Source organism: Diabrotica virgifera, chromosome 6 (assembly GCF_917563875.1).
Source record: "Diabrotica virgifera virgifera chromosome 6, PGI_DIABVI_V3a".
Taxonomy (NCBI): Eukaryota; Metazoa; Arthropoda; class Insecta; order Coleoptera; family Chrysomelidae; genus Diabrotica; species Diabrotica virgifera.
Window position 1 is genome coordinate 189,181,492 of NC_065448.1, and position 21,161 is coordinate 189,202,652.

The window sequence follows — 21,161 nt, forward strand, 5'->3', positions numbered from 1 at the left end:
CGGCCTTGTTGTAGATATTTGAACTGGTTTAGCTGTTCTACGGGTTTCCCTTCTACCACTACTCTAATCGGATCTTTCCCAATAACAACTTTCGATATTGTGACATACAAAAATTCTTTATTCTTAAGCTTAACTCATATTGACATACCTCGTATAAAATTAATAACACATGATATCTGAAAGTTGCATCTAAGATTTTATAGGATACCTTTTATGAAGTATACCTTTTTTTCTTAAAATTGATAATAAAGATGTTTTCAATAGGTTACAAGTTACGCAGACATACTGTATAAGCACAAAAAAAATTTCTTTTTGAACATTTATTATTGTTTAAGATTTTTATTAAATGTATCCTCGGTATGTTGTACTGAAAAAAATTTTGATGACTTTATCAGAGTCAGGCAAATATGCAAGAGTGCATATGCATATGCATTTGCATATTTTGTATTTTCTTTTGAATTTTGCATATACTGATATATTTAAAAATAAAGTGCATATTATTATAATAGGTTTTCATTATAAATTTATTTGTTGATTCATGGTTCAAATACTTTTGTATCTGATATTTCCAAAATATGTAATATTATTCTTATCTTAATCTCTTAACAATTTCTAATTAGGTACACTTCTCGTCATAAAAAACTGGTACCCTTTTTTTCTCAATGTAAACCTGTGTTCAGGCTGGACACAATAGCTCGTGAATCACTTTGATGTTGCCATAACAAATAACGGAATTGCACTAAATCTAAATACAAAAAAAAATACTTTTAAAAATATATAAAGGTTTTAGATAGGTATTATTTTTATCACTACCAATTGACCATCATTGAAAAAACCTGCGAAAGCTTGGACGAAGATGAAAATTTATAACTAAATTTATTTCTCAGTGCCCAGAAGATTACAAGAAGTGATTAATAATAATGGAGCGGTGACAAAATATTAATATTTCAGCAGTTTCGAATTGTAATACATAATATATTTAAATTCCACCCTTGTTCACTGTAAAAATTATTTTGGAACGGAATTGCACTAAATCTAAATACAAAAAAAATGACTTTATAAATGTATAAAGGTTTTAGGTAAGTGTTATTTTTATCACTACCAATTGACCATAATTGAAAAAACCTGGGAAAGCTTGGACGAAGATAAAAATTGATAACTAATTTATTTCTCAGTGCCCAGAAGATTACAAGAAGTGATTAATAATAATGGAGTTATGACAAAATATTAATATTTCAGCAGTTTCGAATTGTAATACATAATACATTTAAATTCCACCCTTGTTCACTGTAAAGGTTATTCATGTTGTATTAATTTCAAATCAATTTTTTTATTTTTCCCGTGTGTTTATTCTACTATCCCACAACTCAATAGAGTTTCGTATTTACAGTAAAATTTACGAGAAAGCAATCACGCTTCTCGATCTTAATTTAAACATAATAATTTAAAGTGATGTCTAGATGTATTAACTATCATCATTTTTGAATTGAAATATTTTCATAAATTATAATAAAACACGAATCAATGTATGGGTACTTAATTGAGATGACTGGCAATGACTGGCCCTAGAAATTAGAATGATAAATTTGACAAGATCAACTTACACAACTTCAAAAACGCGATTTTCGGTTATAAGAGTTGTACCAGTTTTTTTTGACGCGAAGTGTACCTGAAAAAGGAATATAAAAATTCCCAAGAATTAGCCTATTTGAGCTACCGCCTAAGGGCCGGCGTAACTTAGGCGGTAGGATGTCTGATTCACAAGTTGGTAGGCCGGGGTTCGTAACACAGTGCCGGGGAGAACAGCTAGACATTTTTAAAAATGTCTATAAGCCCCAGGTCGACTCAGCCTGAATGAACAAATATTTGTTCTTTTTGCTGCGCCAGGTGCATGATGAGGTTTTAACTTCCTTTGTGTTTCACATGCCTTTACTTTTAATATTCTAGTGTGTTTGTTTGGTCAATAAACAATTTTTTTTTCAAAATAAACTACATATATGAAATAAGAATTCAATGTTAAAATATTAATTATATATTGAAAACAAAAATGTATAACTAACATACAAATTTTTGTTCTGGTAATGTGCACTATTTAACTTATTGGTCATTAATATAGTTCTTGTAAAGTTATAAAACCTCCTTCGCAACATGTTTCACACACAGTCAATAGTTTTATCGTCTCTTAAACAATGGTTACTATTTACATACGCACTTCTCCAAGGCTAGCACTTGGTCAACACTGTCATGTCTGTGCTAACGGTGTTGCATGGCTGGTAATCCATGGCGCCCGTTACTAGATCTGGCTTACTCTTGTTTTGCGATTTTTGTGAACTTTTGCGAAAGGACACCTTTTTGGAGTGACCGGGGGTGTCAATGCTGGACTCTATACACAAGATATCTTTAAACTCCTTCCAGAAATTTTCGTTGAGGCAACCGTAGAGAATGGGATTGGAACAGGCTGAGGACATTCCCATCATGTGGCACACAGCGTAGCAAATCTGTAACAAAAAAACTTCTGTTAGTGATATTTATAAACTTTAACACTGTTAAAATTTAACAAACATTTAGAAATCAAGCCCGTTTACGTCTGTCATTCGAAAAAAAATATAAGATAATACTAATTAGTCTAAAAGATTAGATTTCTCTTTTATATCCTTTTGATTGGCATGTTAAAAATTGAGCCTGATCTTTAGACAAATTCTTCTTCTTAAACAATAAGTTATAAACTATTAACTTCCTTCTTTCAGTCCTGGGTGTTTTTACAATAATATCCGTTGGTACCATTTCTTGCATTTGAAAAGCTTGGAGGCTACCTCCAAGCGAGAAAAGTTAATTAATATTATACCTTTGCTGTGTTACCTTTCTATTATTTTATAAAAATTTAAAACAATTTTTTATTTTACAATACTCTTATTTACTTGTTATTTTAATAGTTATTTATGATATACGTGTTAAAAGTACAATTTTAAGGCACGCATGTGAAAGTTTGCAGAATGAGCGAAGCGAATTCTGCAATTCACATGAGTGCCTTAAAAATGTACTTTTTAACACGTATATCATACAATATTTTTTCTACAAACGTTATAAATTTATAAAATACAATATATGTTTGTTAATTATTGGTGAAACCATAAAACCTATGACCCGTAAAAGATAGAAGTGGTTGTCTACACTCGAGAGGAATGTCTAAAAATTCTTAGCGAAAATATTATACCGGTACATAAATTTGTTTTTTCTACAAACGTGTTAAAAATGCAATAATACAGTTTAAATTAAATTTTAAAAAACCTGTTAAACGACCTTTTTCAAATTGCGCAAGTTGTACTATTAATATTAATGTTAATAAATGAAATATAAATATTTTGACGTTTCACAATTTGACAATTCACTTTTAACTGCAGTGCTTTAAAATTTTTAAAGCACTAGTGCTTTAAAGTAACATTTTTAACGCCCCTATGGAGTGCTAAAAATTGCATTTTTAACACGGTTGTAGAAAAAAAATATTTATTTCTAACAATTTTAAAGCTTATTGTTTCCCACCAAAGCCATAAATTTCATAATTATTTCGAATAGAAAAAAATAGAAAAAAAATAAGAAAAAACAAAAAAAATAAAAAAAATAAAAGAAATTAAAAAAAGTACCTAACGTAAAGTACGTAACGATTTTTTCTAACGGCGCGACTGCTTCCGGGTTAAACTAGATGAAGCAACGAAGCACTAAAAAGACCAAAACCGAGGAATTTTGTGCAGTAAAATAAATCGTGATGCAAATTTTTGCATTCGATTCGAGAGAGTGTCAGGCAATTTTGTCAACTAAATTGATTACCGGCAAAAATGTTTGTACATATGAAAATGCATTTTCAAAGTGCATCTCGAGGAGATGGAAAACGAAATATATGGAACTCAGGAAATATTGACGGAAATGAGTTAAATTTTTACACTCGGGGGTTTCGAAGGCCGCTGAACACGAATTTCATGACGCCGATGGTCTACGAGGTATCTGATGCCCAGGGTGGAACTCGTCGCCTGGAGTTTTATGTTATAGTCATTTAAAATCAGTCAAAAAACATTACTTGGGGGGTTTTGTGGGTCTCTTAGCACGAATTTCATGAAGATGATGATCTTCGAGGTACCTGGTGCCCATTTTGGAACTCGTCGCATAGAGCTAAATGTTATACTCATTTAAAATCAATTAATAAACATTACATTACATTAGTCTATTGTCGATCTTGACCGGTTAATAACGTTTTTGGCCGGATTGACGTTATTGTCCGTAACATAAATATATACAGGGTGTCGCAAAAGTAGCGTGACATATTGAAATACATTTTCAATATTTTTCAAAATACTATCGCATGTCACTAAACACGACCCCCCCACTCCATGCCCTGGAAGTGGTGTGGGGGTGACTTTAAAATCTTAAATGGAAACCCCCATTTTTTATTGCAGATTTTGATTGCTTACGTAAAAATAAGCAATTTTTATTCGAGGCAGTTTTTCGAATTATGGATAGATGGCGTTATAATCGGAAAAAGCCATTTATCGTAATACCATACGTAAATTATAGAAACGGTCTAATATCTCTAGAATTTCACTTCCAAATACAAATCAAAAAAATACGTTTTTAATACATATTTTTCAAGAACCAATCGAATAACATCAAACACGACCCTCCACTCCACCCCTGGAGGTGGGGTGGGGGATAACTTTAAAATCTTAAATAGGGATCGCTATGTTTTATTGCAGATTTGGATTCCTCATGAAACAACAAGTGGACCGCGTTATATAATAGCGGATTAAGCGCCAAAATGTAGTTTTGAGATAAATCGGTTTAAAGATTTTAAATTTGTTTTTGGTACCATTTCTAAAATATAGTACTGACATGTTTCATATTTAATATATTAATGCAAATGTAAATAGACTTTTACATGTGTTTAAAATTTTTTAAAAATATTTTATATTTTAAATGTTATTCGATCAAATGTCGCTTAATTCGTTAATGATTTTATTTCGTTATTAATTCGTTAAGATCCGAATACCGGATTAAGAGACATATTTGGCGCTTAATCTGATGTTTCCTGACAAAGGATGTCTTTTAATTCGATATCTTAAACGTTAGTAAATATGTTACGTTTTGTAATAAAGAATTAACCGACTATTCATGGCGCTTGATTCGTTATTACACTTACAAAGATGCGGATTTTTGTTTATGACAATGTATTATGTACCATTATTGGCGTTTAGTTCGATATTACAAATCGTAGTGTGAGATTTTTTTTAATAAAATAAAAAATGTCGCTTAATACAGACATTTAAAAACAGCTTTTTTAAAATTTTTTTACAAAAAACATATTTTTATACATAGCTTTGCACCCTAGCTGCAAGATGGCACGATTATCTCGATTTTGGACTTTTGGCGGTTAATCCGTTATTACATAACGCGGTCCATTTATTCGAAATGTTTTTTAGAATTATTAATAGATGGCGCTAATAAATTGTGTTTTTCCGATTATACCGACTTCTATCAACAATTCTAAAAAATGTTTCCAATAAATTTTACTTATTTTTTCAAAAGAAATCCAAATCTGTAATAAAACATGGAGATTTCTATTTAAGATTTTTAAGTTACCCCCATCCCACCTCCAGGGAGTGGAGTGGAGGGTCGTGTTTGATGTTATTAGATAAGTTCCTAAAAAATATTCAAAACTTATTTTTTGGTTTTTGATTTGGAAGTGAATTTCTCGAGATATTAGACCGTTTCTATAATCTACCTATGGTATCTCGATAAATCGTTATTTCTGATTATGGCGCAATCTATTTACAATTCGAAAAAATGTCTCGAATAAAAGTTGCTTACCTTGGACCACTCCACATTTCCAGGATGTGGAGTGGGGGGTCATGTTTAGTATCATTCGGTAGATATTTGAAAAATATTGAACACGTGTCTTTCAGTTTTTCGATCCAATGTTCTGTTCGAGAAATATTCGACTGTCGACCGTCCCACTATTTTTGGGACTCCCTGTATATATTATTGTGTTTCAATTTATCAATCAAAGATAGAATAAAAAATTTATTTTTTTAATATAACGCGCGCACATAAATTTGATACACCCTGTATATTGATTTGTAAATATTTATTAGAAGTTAGTTTGCATGTAAGTGGATTTCTCCTTTAACGAGTTTTTCGATGAAGAACTAAAGACTTTTGTGAATAATTAAAGTGAAAGGAAGATTTATTTAGGATTATAATGTAAAAAGATTGTTCATTACGGGAAACTTAGAATCTACAGGTAGAAAAAATTATTAGTCTCTAGAAAAATAGTTTAAAAGAAAGTTTGGAATGTTAATCTCTTTTTGTTTAACCCCGAGTAAATGTTGTAGAATTCCCCGAAAGTAATTATGATGGTAGGAATATTTTTGAAAGAATGACTGTTTGTTTTCGAATGAAAAGAGAGGAAGGTGGAGAGATAAATGTTTCTGATTGGCTAGGAAATTTGGAATGGGGAAAGAGAAGCTTGAAAGTTGAGACAGTTGGAGAAAGAAAAAATGTATTATGTTATTGGCATCGCTGAAGAGCAGTCAACGTTTTCGTGGATAGTTTGAATCGAGTACTGGTTAAAAAAGGCCTGGCTCGTTGGAGAATTGGTGCTGGTATGCTGATAGATTTGAAGCTTGAGAACGGAGAGGGCTTTGATGGGTAGCCTAACATAGTCAACAAGGGAGAGCTGTTTTGGGTCAAGAGAAGACGTCACAGAGTGAGTGAAGCAAAAGGTCAGTCAATTTATGTGAAAGATATTCTTATGTTCGAAAACTAAAATTTTGAGTAAAAGCATATGAATTAAGATTCCAATATTTCAAAACTTAAATAGGAAGTATAAGTAATTTTGCGAATACCTAAATTTGTTTGTTTAGCTTGTTTTATCAAAGTCATCGGGAACAAACCGATAAATTGTTATTTGAACTAGAATAAATTTAAGTGGTAAAAATTTCATTCGGACAGCTGTGTCCACAGGTTTTAATTTGATCAATTTTTAGAGTATTGATTTTGATAATAAAAGACAATTCTGTATGCTTATTTTATATTTCTATTTAATTCCTTTTCCTAATATTTTTTCCCGATTAGAACCAACTAAGAGATACTGAAACCACGAGAGAAAGTAAGTATAACATAAGATAATTTAGATATTTTTTTTGTATTATAAAAAGGCACCCTGAGATTTTTTCATATTTTTTTTTTGTATGATTTGTGACAATTGGATAATTGATTAAATAATTAATTGGAGTAGTCAAATAAAGACTAATTGATATAAAAGTAATAAAAAGTAGATCATAACAATATTTATGTCACGGACAATAACGTAAATCGGGCCCATAACGTTATTAACCGATCAATATCGACAATCGTCCAATGTAATGTAATGTTTATTAATTGATTTTGAACGATTATAATATTAAACTCCAGGCGACGAGTCCTACCCTGGATACCAGGTACCTCGGAGACCATCGCCACTGTAGTTCCAAATGCCGAAAATGTGGTCATGAACCTTTAAAAGCGTATATTGTTTATACACTTCGGAATTACTTTAGTTCTTAAGGGTTTTTGGTATCGCTGATTACGAATCTGACATTATTTTTTCTGAAAAACAAAATGGCGGCTCCAACATGGCGGAAAGAAATTGAAAATATCATTCAAAACTAATTTTTTGTCAAATTTGGTAGTTTAAGGTCGCTGATTAGAAATCTAACATTACTTTTTTTAAACAAAATGGCGGATCCAATATGGCCGAAAGGGATTCGAGAATTTTATTTTAAAAGCATATTTGTTTAAAATTTTATATTATAAGGGACTTTTGAAATTGCAGATTACCAGTATATTTTCTTTATGAAGTTGAATATTCAGAACCTATTACTTATGTACAACCGCCCATATATACTCAACAATCGCCAGAATCATGTAATATGCGTCATTTCCCCCTTTTGTATTCAAACAACTGGCAGCAATGCATAGGCAGTTAGGCAGCTAAACCGAAGTGATTCTGTATCTTCGTACTATATATTTTAAGATTAATAAACATTAGTTACATAATTATGCAGAATTTTGTACTCTTTGAATGTATTTTTACAAAATTTTAATTATTTCAAGTATATTTTCATTATTTATGCATTAACAAATTTAAGGTATTTATTATTACTAAATCTTAGGTAACTTACATCTTACATTACTACATACTCAAAAAAGAAGAATGTGCTTTACAGCAATAAAATTGATAAACGACAAAACCTTTTACAGCGTTTTCAATATACGCGTTCTTTTTCACTTTCTCTGCCGGCCAAAATAACCTCGGACATAGCTGACTTATTTCTGAGCTATGAACCAGAATACATGCAGTATGATCCTTATACCTGCGTATTACGACTCTACGATAGTATGAGAAAACAACTGTGCACATGAAAATCCCTAAATAGGGACTTTTTTTGCGCCTCATGACCACGTTTTCAGCATTTGGAACCACTGTGCATAGCCGTCATGAAATTCGTGTTCAGAGACTTCCAAAACCCCCGAGTATAAAAATTGAACTCATTTCCGTCAATATTTCCTGAGTTCTAAATTTTCAATCTCTTTAAGATGCACTTTGAAAATGCATTTTCTTATGCACAAAAATTTTTGCCTGAGATCAATTTAGTTCACAAAATTGCCCAACACTCTCTTAAATCGAATGCAAAAAGTTGCATGACGACTCATCTTACTGCACAAAATTCCTAGGTCTATTGATTCATTGCCTCGCCTAAACATAAAAATTGCCTATCTAAAGACGAATTTATAATATTTCCCTTGTAGACCAGGACTAATCTGCAAATAACGTCTATTTTTGGATGTGAGAGGCGGCATTCGGATTTTTGCAGATTAAGTTAGGTGACACCTTCAGTAATAATAATGACTTATGCTCCTTCTCAAATATGCCTGGAACATTAATAAAAAATTAAAATATTTAAAAATTTCGAACAACATCGTTTTTTTTCTGCTTTCTTTGCGTATAACTTTAAAACGATTCGTTTTGGTGGAACAAAGTCGTAGAAGAATAAAATAAAGATAATTGAATTTTGTATGATATACAACTGGTGAAAAATATCTTAAGGTATTACCTTTTCTGCAACATAGCAATAAATACAAAATAAGGGGGCAAAATACGCCTGTTGTTATTCAATGTTTCTTAACAACTTTGGTGGCACTTAAAACCTTAGTAATTCGCTTAGAAAATTCTTATAACTTACTTAAACGGTCTACCAAATTTCATTAAAATCGACCTAATAGATTTTGATTTTGCATAATAAATTTGCAATCTAAATGTTTTTAAAAAAGTTACAAATGTTACAAATAAAAATGTTACAAAAAGAAAACTTGGGTAAGTCCATCTAAATAAAGGAGCCCGTAGCACCCCCTCCGGGCCACAGCAATAATTTGTTTATAAGCCAAAAAATTGTTTATAACTTTAAAACATTGCTGAGGCTGCTTAAATAATCCGATTTCAGTTCTGTAAACTGCATTAGATAGGTGGAGTACTTCTTTATACGCAAACAAATTGACAAATCTTTGTTTGTTCTAGTTTTTGTTGTGCAAGATTTAAAAAATTTTAATTGTAAAAAAAGTTTAGATTGCAAAATTATTATGCAAAATCTAGTAAGTCAATTTTAATGAAATTTGGTGGACGTTTTTAATATATTACAAAAATTTTCTAAGCGAATTAGGAGGGTTCCAAGTGTAACCTAAGTGATGGAAAAACATTGAATAAAGACAGGCTTGTTTTGCCCCCTTATTTTATATTGATTGCTATTTTGCAGCAAGGGTGATAAATTCAGACATTTTTAACCAATCGTATCTGATAGAAAATTTAATTATCTTTGTTTTATTCATATACGACTTTGTTCAAAAATAAATCGTTTTAAAGTTATAAGCAAAGAAAATACAAAAAAACGAAATTTTTTGAAATTTTTATATATTTTATTTTTTTTTTTATTAATGTTCCGGGCATATTTGAGAAGGAGCATAAGTCAATTATTATTAACGAAGTTACCACATAACTTTGTCCGCAAAAATCCGAATGTCACCTCTCACATTCACCTAAAAACAGATCCTTCCTGGCCTATTAAGTGTACATCGCGGATGATTAATCGGTATTGAAAAATGTAAATTGCACTTTAATCCAAATTGAACAGCGAATAAAGTAGAACACTTTCCTACTTTTGATAAATTATCATGAAAAATATGTACATACTAATAAAAAAAAATCTATTCAAAAGAGCACTTGTAACGCTTCTTAAAAGAACTGAAGCATGATTTTTATGGTTTAGGAAAACAAATACAGTAATACCCCGACTTACGCGAACCCAGAGTTACGCGATTTTCAAATCTTGTCAATTGGTCATTTGAGCGCCACACATTCGCTCGATTATCGACAAAATAGAATTACTGCGAACATATTACTGCTCATCCTATGTAGATATTTGGACTTTTCGCACGAAAGAATTTATTTTAATATTAGGTATTTCTTATCTACAGTTTTGTCTGCGAGTGGGTGTTTGTTATTTTTGTGAAATTAGTACATAATGTGATTTAAGAAGTTGTTGATAGTGATGACGTTGAAGAACTGCTGAATTCTCACAATCGGGAGCTAATTATTGATGACCTCATAGAAATGCATGAGGAAGAACAAGACATTGAAGAGCTTGATTGTTTGGATCCAGTTTAAACTGAAGAACAAATAACGGTTGGAAACTTGACTGAAAGTCTCAGTTTAATTGAAAAGGGTTTACAAATTTTAGAAAATATAAACTATAACAAAGATCGCATTTCTTCTACCAAACAAGGGATAAAAAAATTATTAGCCTGCTATGAAGAAATTTTGCAGCGGGGAACAAATCTTTGAGTTATCTCTTTGTTAGATTTTATGCAGCCTTCTACAACAAAATAAATGAAATTGACAATTTTTATTTGTATATGCTATTTTTCTTAGTCTCCGGTCCCAATTAAAAATAATTTATATACATACATATGCGAAATTACACCCTTACACGAACATGCGACTTACACGAATTTGACTTACACGGTTATCGCTCGGTCCCACCTATCGCGTAATAGTTCAGAGAAATAAGGAAAAAAATAGCCTGTTGGTGACACAACCCCCTCCAGGCCGAAACCAACTTTTTTGAGTAGTGTGGACATCTATAATAATCACCTATATGTTTCCTGCAGCCGATTTTGATGATATACATAGTTATAAACAATTGAAGATCAAAAAACGCTAAATTTTCGCTTTTTTCGTTTATTGCCAAATGGCTAAGCATTTTAAACAAATTTGGAAGTAAGAAACTCCTAAACTATATAAAAAACTTCAATATGGCTCCCGCTGAATATGTCTGTCCTTATTGGTTGCTTAGAAAATTGCAAAATAATTCATAAATTTTGAGTTTTTATAAATATTCATAACTTATGTAAAAATAAACTTAGACTCTTCTTATTACAAGGAATGCTGGGACTTCTGGTGCTTAAATTATACACTAAATTTAATAACAATTGGTCAAATAGTTTAAAAGTTATTTAATTTGTTTATCCCAAATTAATTTTTTTTTGTAACACTATAAGTCAGAAAATGATGAAGTTACAGTAATACTTTGGATAGTTTATTAAAGAAGAAGATTTATACTAATTACTTAATTAAAAAGAATGACAAAAAATAATTCTAAGTATCGCAAAATTATTTTGCAAGAACATGTCGATTTTTTGCTTATAAACAATTAGAATAACTTTTTAACCATTACCCGTAGAAAAATTATTTTTTCACATTTAGAAAGACTGAATTTTTATACAAATTTAAAAAAAGAAACAATTGTCCTAGAACAATTATGGACGAAGTTGCCGTCCCCCATTTTTTAATTCACAGCAGCTTTCTTTATAACAATTACGAAATCAAATCAGTCACATTGGAAAGAACATACTTCAGAGTTTTAATGTACCAAATATAAAAAATATATACTTTCAAACAAATCGTCCACAAAGCTTCAAAATGTGACTCTTAAAATCGGCCGGCCTCGAAACTTGGGAGATCGATGAGAAGGGGGAAGGAAATGTTAGCTGTATCTCTTGTTCTCGCCTATGAATTTCGACGTTTCTTTTTTTAATTTGTATGTACTTTTTGCGTACAGTACGAGTATGCATTATTTGAATAAATTAATTTTTATATACACCATCAAATTTGTTTGAACAATTTTTTTTCAACTTTTTTTAATAATATTTGAAGTAATTTTAATCACAAAACATACATATTTATAAATAATATAATAATACATAGTTTTTTATTAAACTTAGTAATAACTTAAAGTATGAAAAAACAAATTATTCCATTCGATGGTTTCTAAAAATAGTATTGGTCTATGGAAATCAGAAAATCTCAAATAAACTAGGTTTTATTTTTTTAGTAAACATGCTATAAGATGAACGAAAAACTGAAGTTACAAAACTACCAAAAAGAGATAAACGTAATTGATTGGGGTTGGAAATTAAGCTAAGAACCGTTAGTGCCGATCCGATCAACAGATCTTCTTTATATCAGATATTTTATTAAAATAAACTATCTGCTCTTGCAAAACTGGTTGCACCGAGTACTTGTTAGTACAGAGATATAAATAGTTTATGGACATCGATTATTAAAACCTCAATCTTTCTCTATTATCTATTTTGGAGTTTCTTTTTTTAATCTGTATGTACTCTTTGCGTACGTTACCGATATGTTTTTTGTTAATAAAGTGGTTATTTAATTAACTATGTAAATTGTGTAAACAATTTTTGGAAATTCTTTTACGATATTTTTAGGATGACTTTGTTGGCAATTATAGGAGTGGACCATATGCACTTGACTTTACAAAAACTTATAATAAATGGGTAACTGATAATTGTTACGTTTTTCATAAAAATACAAGTATTCCTAGATAAACCTCCTTTAATTTTATTTTAAGAGTCTTGCTATCATACCAAAATGTATGAAATATCTTAATTTTTGTTTTTTTGCAATCTTAAAATTATAACTTTCAATGTTGTAAGATACAATTATTACAATATTGTAGAAAATTTCTGAAAATAATTTTGTTCTTTTTATCCTCTCTCTAATTTTGTTACATTTCATTTTTCGTTTATCTAGTAGCATGTTTATCAAGAAATAAATCCTAGTTTATTTGAGATTTTTTATTTTCAATTTAATATTATAAGCCAATTTTAGATTTAGGAATAATTGAATAGGATTAGTAATATAATAATTACAGGGTGTAACAAAAATACAGGTCATAAATTTAATCGCACATTCTGGGACCAAAAATAGTTCGATTCAACCTAACTTACCTTAGTATAAATATGCACATAAAAAGTTACAGCCCTTTGAATTTACAAAATGAAAATCGATTTTGTCCAATATATAGAAGAGATTTTTTATTGAAAATAGACATGTGGTATTTTTATGGCAGGAGCATCTTACAAAAAAATTATAGTAAAATTTTGACACCCCATAAAAATTTTATGGGGGTTTTGTTCCTTTAAACCCCCCAAACTTTTGTGTTCGTTCCAATTAATTTATTAATGCGGTACTATTAGTTAAACACAATGTTTTTAAAACTTTTTTTCCTCTTAGTACTTTTTCGAAAAGTCAGTTTTTATTGAGATATTTTAAATATTCGTCAAATCCATCACATATTTGTTTAATATGGTTAAGTACGATATTATTATATGAAGACTTGGTAATCGTATGAAAATTTATTATTTATAATTTAAATTTTTAGGTATATTTTGAACCATATTAAAAAAGAAGCCACATCTTGATAAAAGGTGCCTTATCGAAAAAATACTAAGACACGAAAAAGTTTTAGAAACATTGTGTTTAACTAATGGTACCGCAGTAATAGTTCAATTGGAAAGTACACAAACATTTGGGGGGTGTAGAGGAACAAACCCCTTCATAAATTTTTTATGTAAACATATTAAAAAAGAAGCCGCAACTCGATAAAAACTGCCTTATCGAAAAAATACTAAGAGGCAAAAAAGTTTTAAAAACAGTGAGTTTAACTAATGGTACCACAATAATAATTTAATTGGGTTGTACACAAAAGTTTGGGAACAAAACCCCCATAAAATTTTTATGGGATGCAAAAATTTCACTATAATTTTTCTTTAAGATGTTCCTGTTATAAGAATGATACATGTCCGTTTTCAATAAAAAATCTCTAATAGTTTTCGATATATTGGAAAAAATCGATTTTCATTTTGTAATTTCAAAGGGTTATAACTTTTTTTATGTGCACATTTGTACTAAGGTAAGTTAGGACCAATCGATCTATTTTTGGTCCCAGAATATGTGATTAAATTTATGACCTGTATTTTTTTTACGCCCTGTATAACTAATATGTACGTTTTACAATAAAAGTTACATCAAATATTAAAAAAAATTGAAAAAAAATTGTTTAAACAAACTTGATGGTGTATATAACAATTAGTTTATTTAAATAACGCATATTCGTAATGTACGTAAAAAGTACATACAAATTAAAAAAAGAAACAACGAAATAAATAATCGAGAACCAGAGATGCAGTTAACAGCTCCTTCCCCCCTCTCATCGCTATCCCAAGTTTCAACGCCGGCCGATTTTAAGGGCCACATTTTTAAGCTTTGTGGACGATTTCCTTGAAAGGAAATCTTTTGTATACTTAGTAAGTTAAAACTTTGAAGTATGTTCTTTCAAATGCGGCTAATTTTATTTCTTAATTGTTATAAACAAAGCTGCCGTGTATTAAAAAGAAGGGGGCTAACTTTGTCCCTAATTGTCGTAGGACAATTGTTTTTCTTTCTAAATATGTATAAAAATTTAGTCTTTCTAAATGTGGAAAAATAATTTTTCTACGGGTAACGGTTAAAAAGTTATTCTAATTGTTTATAAGCAAAAAATCGATATGTTTTTGTCGTTTTTTTTTTAAATTAAGTTAATAGCATAAATCTTGTTCTTTCATAAACTGTCCGAAGTATTACTGTAACCTCATCGTTTTCTTACTTATAGTGTTGCAAAAAAAAATAATTTGGGATAAACAAATTAAATAACTTTTAAACTATTTGACCAATTGCTTTGAAATTTAGAATAAAATTTAAAGACCAGAATTCTCAGCATTCCGTGTATCAAGAAAGTTCTAACTTAATTTTTACATAAGTTATGAACATTTATAAAATCTCAAAATTTATGACTTATTTTGCAATTTTCTAAGCAACAAATAAGGATAGACATATGCAGCGAACGCCATATTGAAGTTTTTATATGAGTTATCAGTTTATTACTCTCAAATTTGTTTAAAATGCTTCACTTTTTAGTAATAGACGAAAAAAGCCAAAATTTAGCGTTTTTTATAGCATTTGTTTATAGCTATGTATATCATCAAAATCGGCTGCAGGAAACATATAGGTTATTAATATAGATGTCCATACTACTCAAAAAATTTGGTTTCGGCCTGGAGGGGGATGTGTCACGAGAAAAATCTTATTTCTCTGGACTATAAGTGCGGGATATTACTGTATACCGTTTTATAAGAGGCAGAGACCGAAAGTGAAGGAACCAATAGACTCGAAAGTGATGCATGGACTGACCATCTAAAGAAATAAAAAACACGAAAAATTACCGTAAATAAATAAAAATTTTCACATAAACAAACATAAAGTACAAAAAACACCTGAAAAATTAAACAACAGAAAAGCTGCAGGTAAAGATAGGATACAAATTAATTGTTAAAATATGAGGGATAGGCAATCACAGATAAATTTTTTCTTCTTCTTTAGGTACCGTCTCCTCTAGGGAGGTTGGTAATCATCACAGCTATTTTTACTTTTCAGACTGCAACTCTAAACATGTCGACGGAACTGCAATTATACCACTTTCTCAGATTGTTGAGCCAGGAGATGCGTCTTCTTCCAAAACTTCGTTTTCTCTGTATTTTTCCCTGCAATATCGTTTGTAGCAACACATATTTATCCCCTCTCATAACGTGGCCGATACATTGTAACTTTTTTATCCTAATCATATTCATGATTTCCTTTTCCTTTTGAATTTTCATGAGGACCTCAACATTTGTTATTCGGTGACCCAACTTATTAATATTCTTCGGTAGGTCCACATCTCGAATGCTTCAAGTCGATCACTAATTTCTTTCTTTAAGGTCCAGGCCTCCACCCCATACAGCAGCACCGAAAACACATATGAACGTAATATTCTTATTTTGAGTTGCAAACTAAGGTCTCTACTGCATAATACTTTTCTCATCTTGTTAAATGTTGCTCTAGCTTTTATTAATTAATTAGCAAAATTATAAGATACAATAAAATACCAGAAAAATGAACGACGCGGAACTAATTCTATTATTTAAAGAGGGTGATAAGGAAAAAGCAGGTTGTGGAATAAATTTTAATTTCTGAGTCATGTTGTAACACCTTTTGCTCTTGCTGGAAGTAAACTGGCTATCCCTCTCGACTCGATTACTTAAGGCTGTATGACACTATGCATTTTCTTGTATCATTTCTAATATCGTTTCTGATATTAGAAAGTTATATACATTTTCTTGTATCGTTTCTTGTAGGTACATTTGTGCCCTGTATGACACTATGCAAGTTCTTGTATCGAAAATTGTCTGTAATTCGGCACGTGATTGGTCGAAATTTTGTTTGCCACCATGTGTCACGTTACATTGGTATGGTAGCACTGCGTCTACAGCTGATTTTAAGGATTTTATAAAATTTATAAACTTTTAAAATCTTATAAATTTAACATTTTAATGTTAACCAGAATTTTCACGTTGACTGTTTGAGGTTGATTATTTGTGTTTTTATTTTGTTTTGATATTTCTGCTAAAATATTTGCATTAGAAGTATCTTCAGTCTGATCCAAATTAGGAACTATTGTATTTTCCTCTATTAAAAAATTATGCAACACAATGAAAGCCAAAGTTATAGTTTGAGCTTTACTAGGAGCTAAATATATGGTTATTAGTAGAACAGTAGTCCATATTAAGTATCAATAAAAGATTTATAAATAATACCTACAAAAACACAAATATATTCATCAAGAGATAAATCATATGATCCCATTTTCAGCGGCTATTATAACATTTAGATATTTTACCAGCAGCAGGTTTTACGTTTTTGCTCTTTGCGCAGAAATTGGCGCAGTTCTTGTACAAGAACCTGTGTCTGATACAAATTCTTGTATCATTTCTAAAATCGTTTCTTGTATCTGTGTATGACACCATGCATTTTTTTTGACATATCAGAAGCGATATCAGAAATGATACAAGAAAATGCATAGTGTCATACATCCTTTTAATAGTAGATCTTCCCGCGCTTCTCTCGACTGGTCCTCGGCAGCTTCTTATGATTGGCTTTGTATATATAGATAGTTTAAATTCTACTCATCTGCCTTGTTAACTGATTTATTTGTGTATTCTTCTCAAACACCGTTTCCATGTCACTTCAATCCTCTAAGCATCATTTTTTTGAGTTAGAGTATTGGGATTTTTTATCAATTTCTATTGCTCCTCTGAATTCACGTTATCTTTTAATTTCAATGTTAGCCCGCATCGTCATTTGGTGTTCAGGTTTATATTATGTCCTGTATTAGAGACATTTCTGCTCGAAAAACGATATTTTTCTCCATTTTCATGTTCTTCTCGTCTAACATGGATTCTTCGATTTGTCTGCCCGATGTAAGATTTGTCATAATCTGCATATGGTATTTCGGATACTTCTTTGATCTTCTTACGATATTAAATAACTTCTACGAGGAAAATAAACTTCCTGTAGCTGGCTGTATACCATAAATCACAAAAATACCAAGTTTTTTGTAAAATGTATATATTAAAATACCCTAAATAAGGGTGACAATACAAAACGTTTACGGATTAAGGAATCCATCATCAGTGTTTAAAAGCCCTAAAATTAAGTATAACCTAATTAATTTAGAGAAAAGTTAAAAATTGACGGAGGTTTTAAAAACAATAGGCCATACTTACAAAAGTATGTAAAATTTTCCTATCATTTCCATTTAAAGGGTTTTTACCCAATACATTTTGGTGGCTCAGGCATGAAATTTTTGTAAGTATGGCCTATTGTGTTTAGAACATCTGTCAATTTTTAACTTTTCTCTAAATTAATTAGGTTATACTTAATTTTAGGACTTTTAAACACTGATGATGGATTCCTTAATCCGAAAACGTTTTGTATTGTGGCCCTTATTTAGGGTATTTTAATATATACCTTTTATAAAAAACTTGGTATTTTTTTTATTAAATAACTTCTTCTTAATCATATGTTTAGGTAATTTTACTTACCATCATTGGCTGCGAAGTAAAAGACGCATTTGCCGAAAGATCTGCTACCAAATTGAATACGTTGAGCGGTAACCAGCTTATACAAAAGATGACGGCAATTGACCCTAGCAGCAGATTGGTTCGATGAAGACGACGTCCACGAAGTTCCCGTCGATTGCCATGTCCTTCATCACTAGTAAAACCGCTTGCGAATCGATTTCTTAGTTTATAGGAAATTCTTACGTAGGCAGCCTGAAACAAAAGAGAAATTGTATAGGATACCGGTAACTACAATTCATACTATGTATATAAAAAAAGTTTGAAAAAATTATTTACTTTTTGAAGGTAAGTTAAATCATGTCAGGTCCAGATGAAATACCAACGGAAATCCTTAAACTGAGAGAAGAAGACTCGATCAACATTTTAGTTAAACTTTTCAGTAGCATTTATACATCAGGAAAAATACCACAATAATGGCTTTTATCCACCTTTGTTATTATATGTAGTGATTACCGTACAATCAGTTTGATGAGCCATGTACTGAAAATATTCCTGAAAATTTTACACACTAGAGTACACAGAAAACTGGAAATGGACATCAATGATACCCAGTTTGGATTCCGAAATGGACTCGGAACAAGAGAGACGTTGTTTGCACTAAACGTTATGTCTCAAAGATGTCTTCACATAGATCAAGATGTATTCATGTGTTTCATAGTTTATAACAAGGCCTTTGGTAAAGTGCGGCATGATCATCTAATCAGACTCCTGGCAGAAAAGAATTTAGATAAACGAGACATCCGACTAATAGCAAATATGTACTACAATCAGAAAGCAGTAGTGGGAGTAGAGAATAAAACCACTGAAGAAATTGAAATAAAGCGAGGTGTGAGACAAGGGTGTATACTGTCACCAACCCTGTTTAATCTCTATTCCGAAGACGTAATGAATAGAACACTCTCTGAGCAATCCATAGGTATTAAAATAAATGGTGTTAGATTAATCAATCTGAGATTTCCCGACGACACCGTTCTGATCGCAGAAACACTTGAAGAGCTACATACATTGGTGAATAAGATAGCAGACTGCGGCGAAAAATATGGACTATCTTTGAATATAAAGAAAACTAAATTTATGGTAATATCGAAATTAACACGAAATGTCCAAAATTTATATTTACACAATGAAATTATCGATCGAGTTAGCAAATACAAATATTTAGGCACTTTAATAAATGAAGACAACGATAGCTCAGCAAAAATCAAAATAAGAATAGAAAAAGCCAGATCCATATTCACTAAAATGAAGAGAGTGTTCTGTGGAAGAGATTTGAGCCTTGAAATGAAACTTCGCCTGATGATATGTTACGTACTTTTTGTGCTGTTCTACGGAATGAAGTCATGGACGCTGAAAAATATTGATACCAAAAAATTAGAGGCATTTGAAGTGTGGATGTATCGCAGAATCTTGAGAATATCATGGACGGAGAGAGTCACAAACGTCGAGGTCTTGAGAAGAATGAATAAAGGAAAGGAAGTAATATTTACGATCAAAAAACGAAAACTGCAATACTTGGGACACATCACAAAAGGCGAAAGATATGAACTGCTCCGAATAATTATGCAGGGAAAGATAGCAGGAAAAAGGTCCATAGGAAGAAGCGGAACCTCCTGGCTAAACAATCTACGGCAATGGTATAGCTGTAGCAACAACGAATTGTTTCGGTCAGCAGTTTCGAAAATACGTATAGCCCTGATGATCGCCAACCTTCGGAACGAGGATGGCACTTGAAGAAGAAGAAATCATGTAATGAGCGTAATTGATAAAGAAAATCGTTTGAAAGGTTCCAAATGGTTTTTTCTATGCTTTAAAGTAGAAGATTGCGGAGCTTTTGCTTTCTTTCCGTATCTCTTTATTTATTGTATATTCGTGCCATTAGGTTGCTATTTATTTATTTCAAATATGTCAAATATGGGTCTTGTTATATACGGTCTTGTCTTTTGTTCCTATGGAAAAATAGGTTTTTATTTTGTAATATTAAAGGCCTGTAACATTTTTTATGTGCACATTTTTTTTGTGCTAAGGTAAGTAGTTAGGTTCAATCGAACTATTTTTGGTTCCAGAATATGTGATTTAATTTATGATTTATCTTTTTGTTAGACCTTGTATTAAACTTTAATAATTGTAATATTGAGTAAGCATTGTGTATTATTTTCCCTATTTGTCGCTAGAATGTCTAAATCGCTTTGAAAGACCGTTAGGTTTGCCACAATATCAAAAAAAAAACTAAAAGTACCTAAGAAAACAAAAAAAAATAATTAGATATATTAATGATAAGATTATTTAAACATAATCAACAGAATATTATTTACAAAAATCAGATTCTTTACTAGAGATTAATATTAGTAATAAGTGTAGGTACGATCAGACAATATGGGGGAATGGGGAAGCTCTGAAAATTAAGTATAAAAAATTAATAAGATTGGCGAATATCTCTAGTGTGTGTAGTCATATCAACCCAAACAATAGTATTTTCTCATTTTTGATTGATAGGATAAAAATATCTCTATCCCTTATTTTAGTTAAACATTTTTATATAAACTGCGATCAGAGAAAACGAGCAATCAATAAAATTTAAAGAATTTTTTATCTTTTTTGTTTTTTCTTGTTTACATAAAATTAAGGCCTGGTACTTTATGTCTCGATTAACAGCCGGTTAGTTAACCGGGGTTTAATCGGGAACTCTTTAGGGCTTCTTGTGTTGTAATAAATGCAATTACAAG

General features: G+C 30.8%; 1 protein-coding gene across 5 annotated transcripts in view; it reads right to left on the bottom strand.

The window, feature by feature from the left end:
- Window positions 1-2,016: 2,016 nt before the first annotated feature.
- The window catches only part of LOC114328055 (neuropeptide F receptor), a 1,158,133-nt gene continuing 1,138,988 nt past the window's right edge, over window positions 2,017-21,161 (bottom strand). For all 5 annotated transcript variants that reach the window (XM_050653552.1, XM_050653550.1, XM_050653551.1 and 2 more), the window contains 2 exons: window positions 18,400-18,630; window positions 2,017-2,498 (listed from right to left, as the gene is read on the bottom strand). In XM_050653552.1, coding sequence (XP_050509509.1) covers window positions 2,223-2,498; window positions 18,400-18,630 — 507 coding nt within the window. In that variant the 3' untranslated portion in view covers window positions 2,017-2,222. The remainder of the gene's footprint in view (window positions 2,499-18,399; window positions 18,631-21,161) is intronic.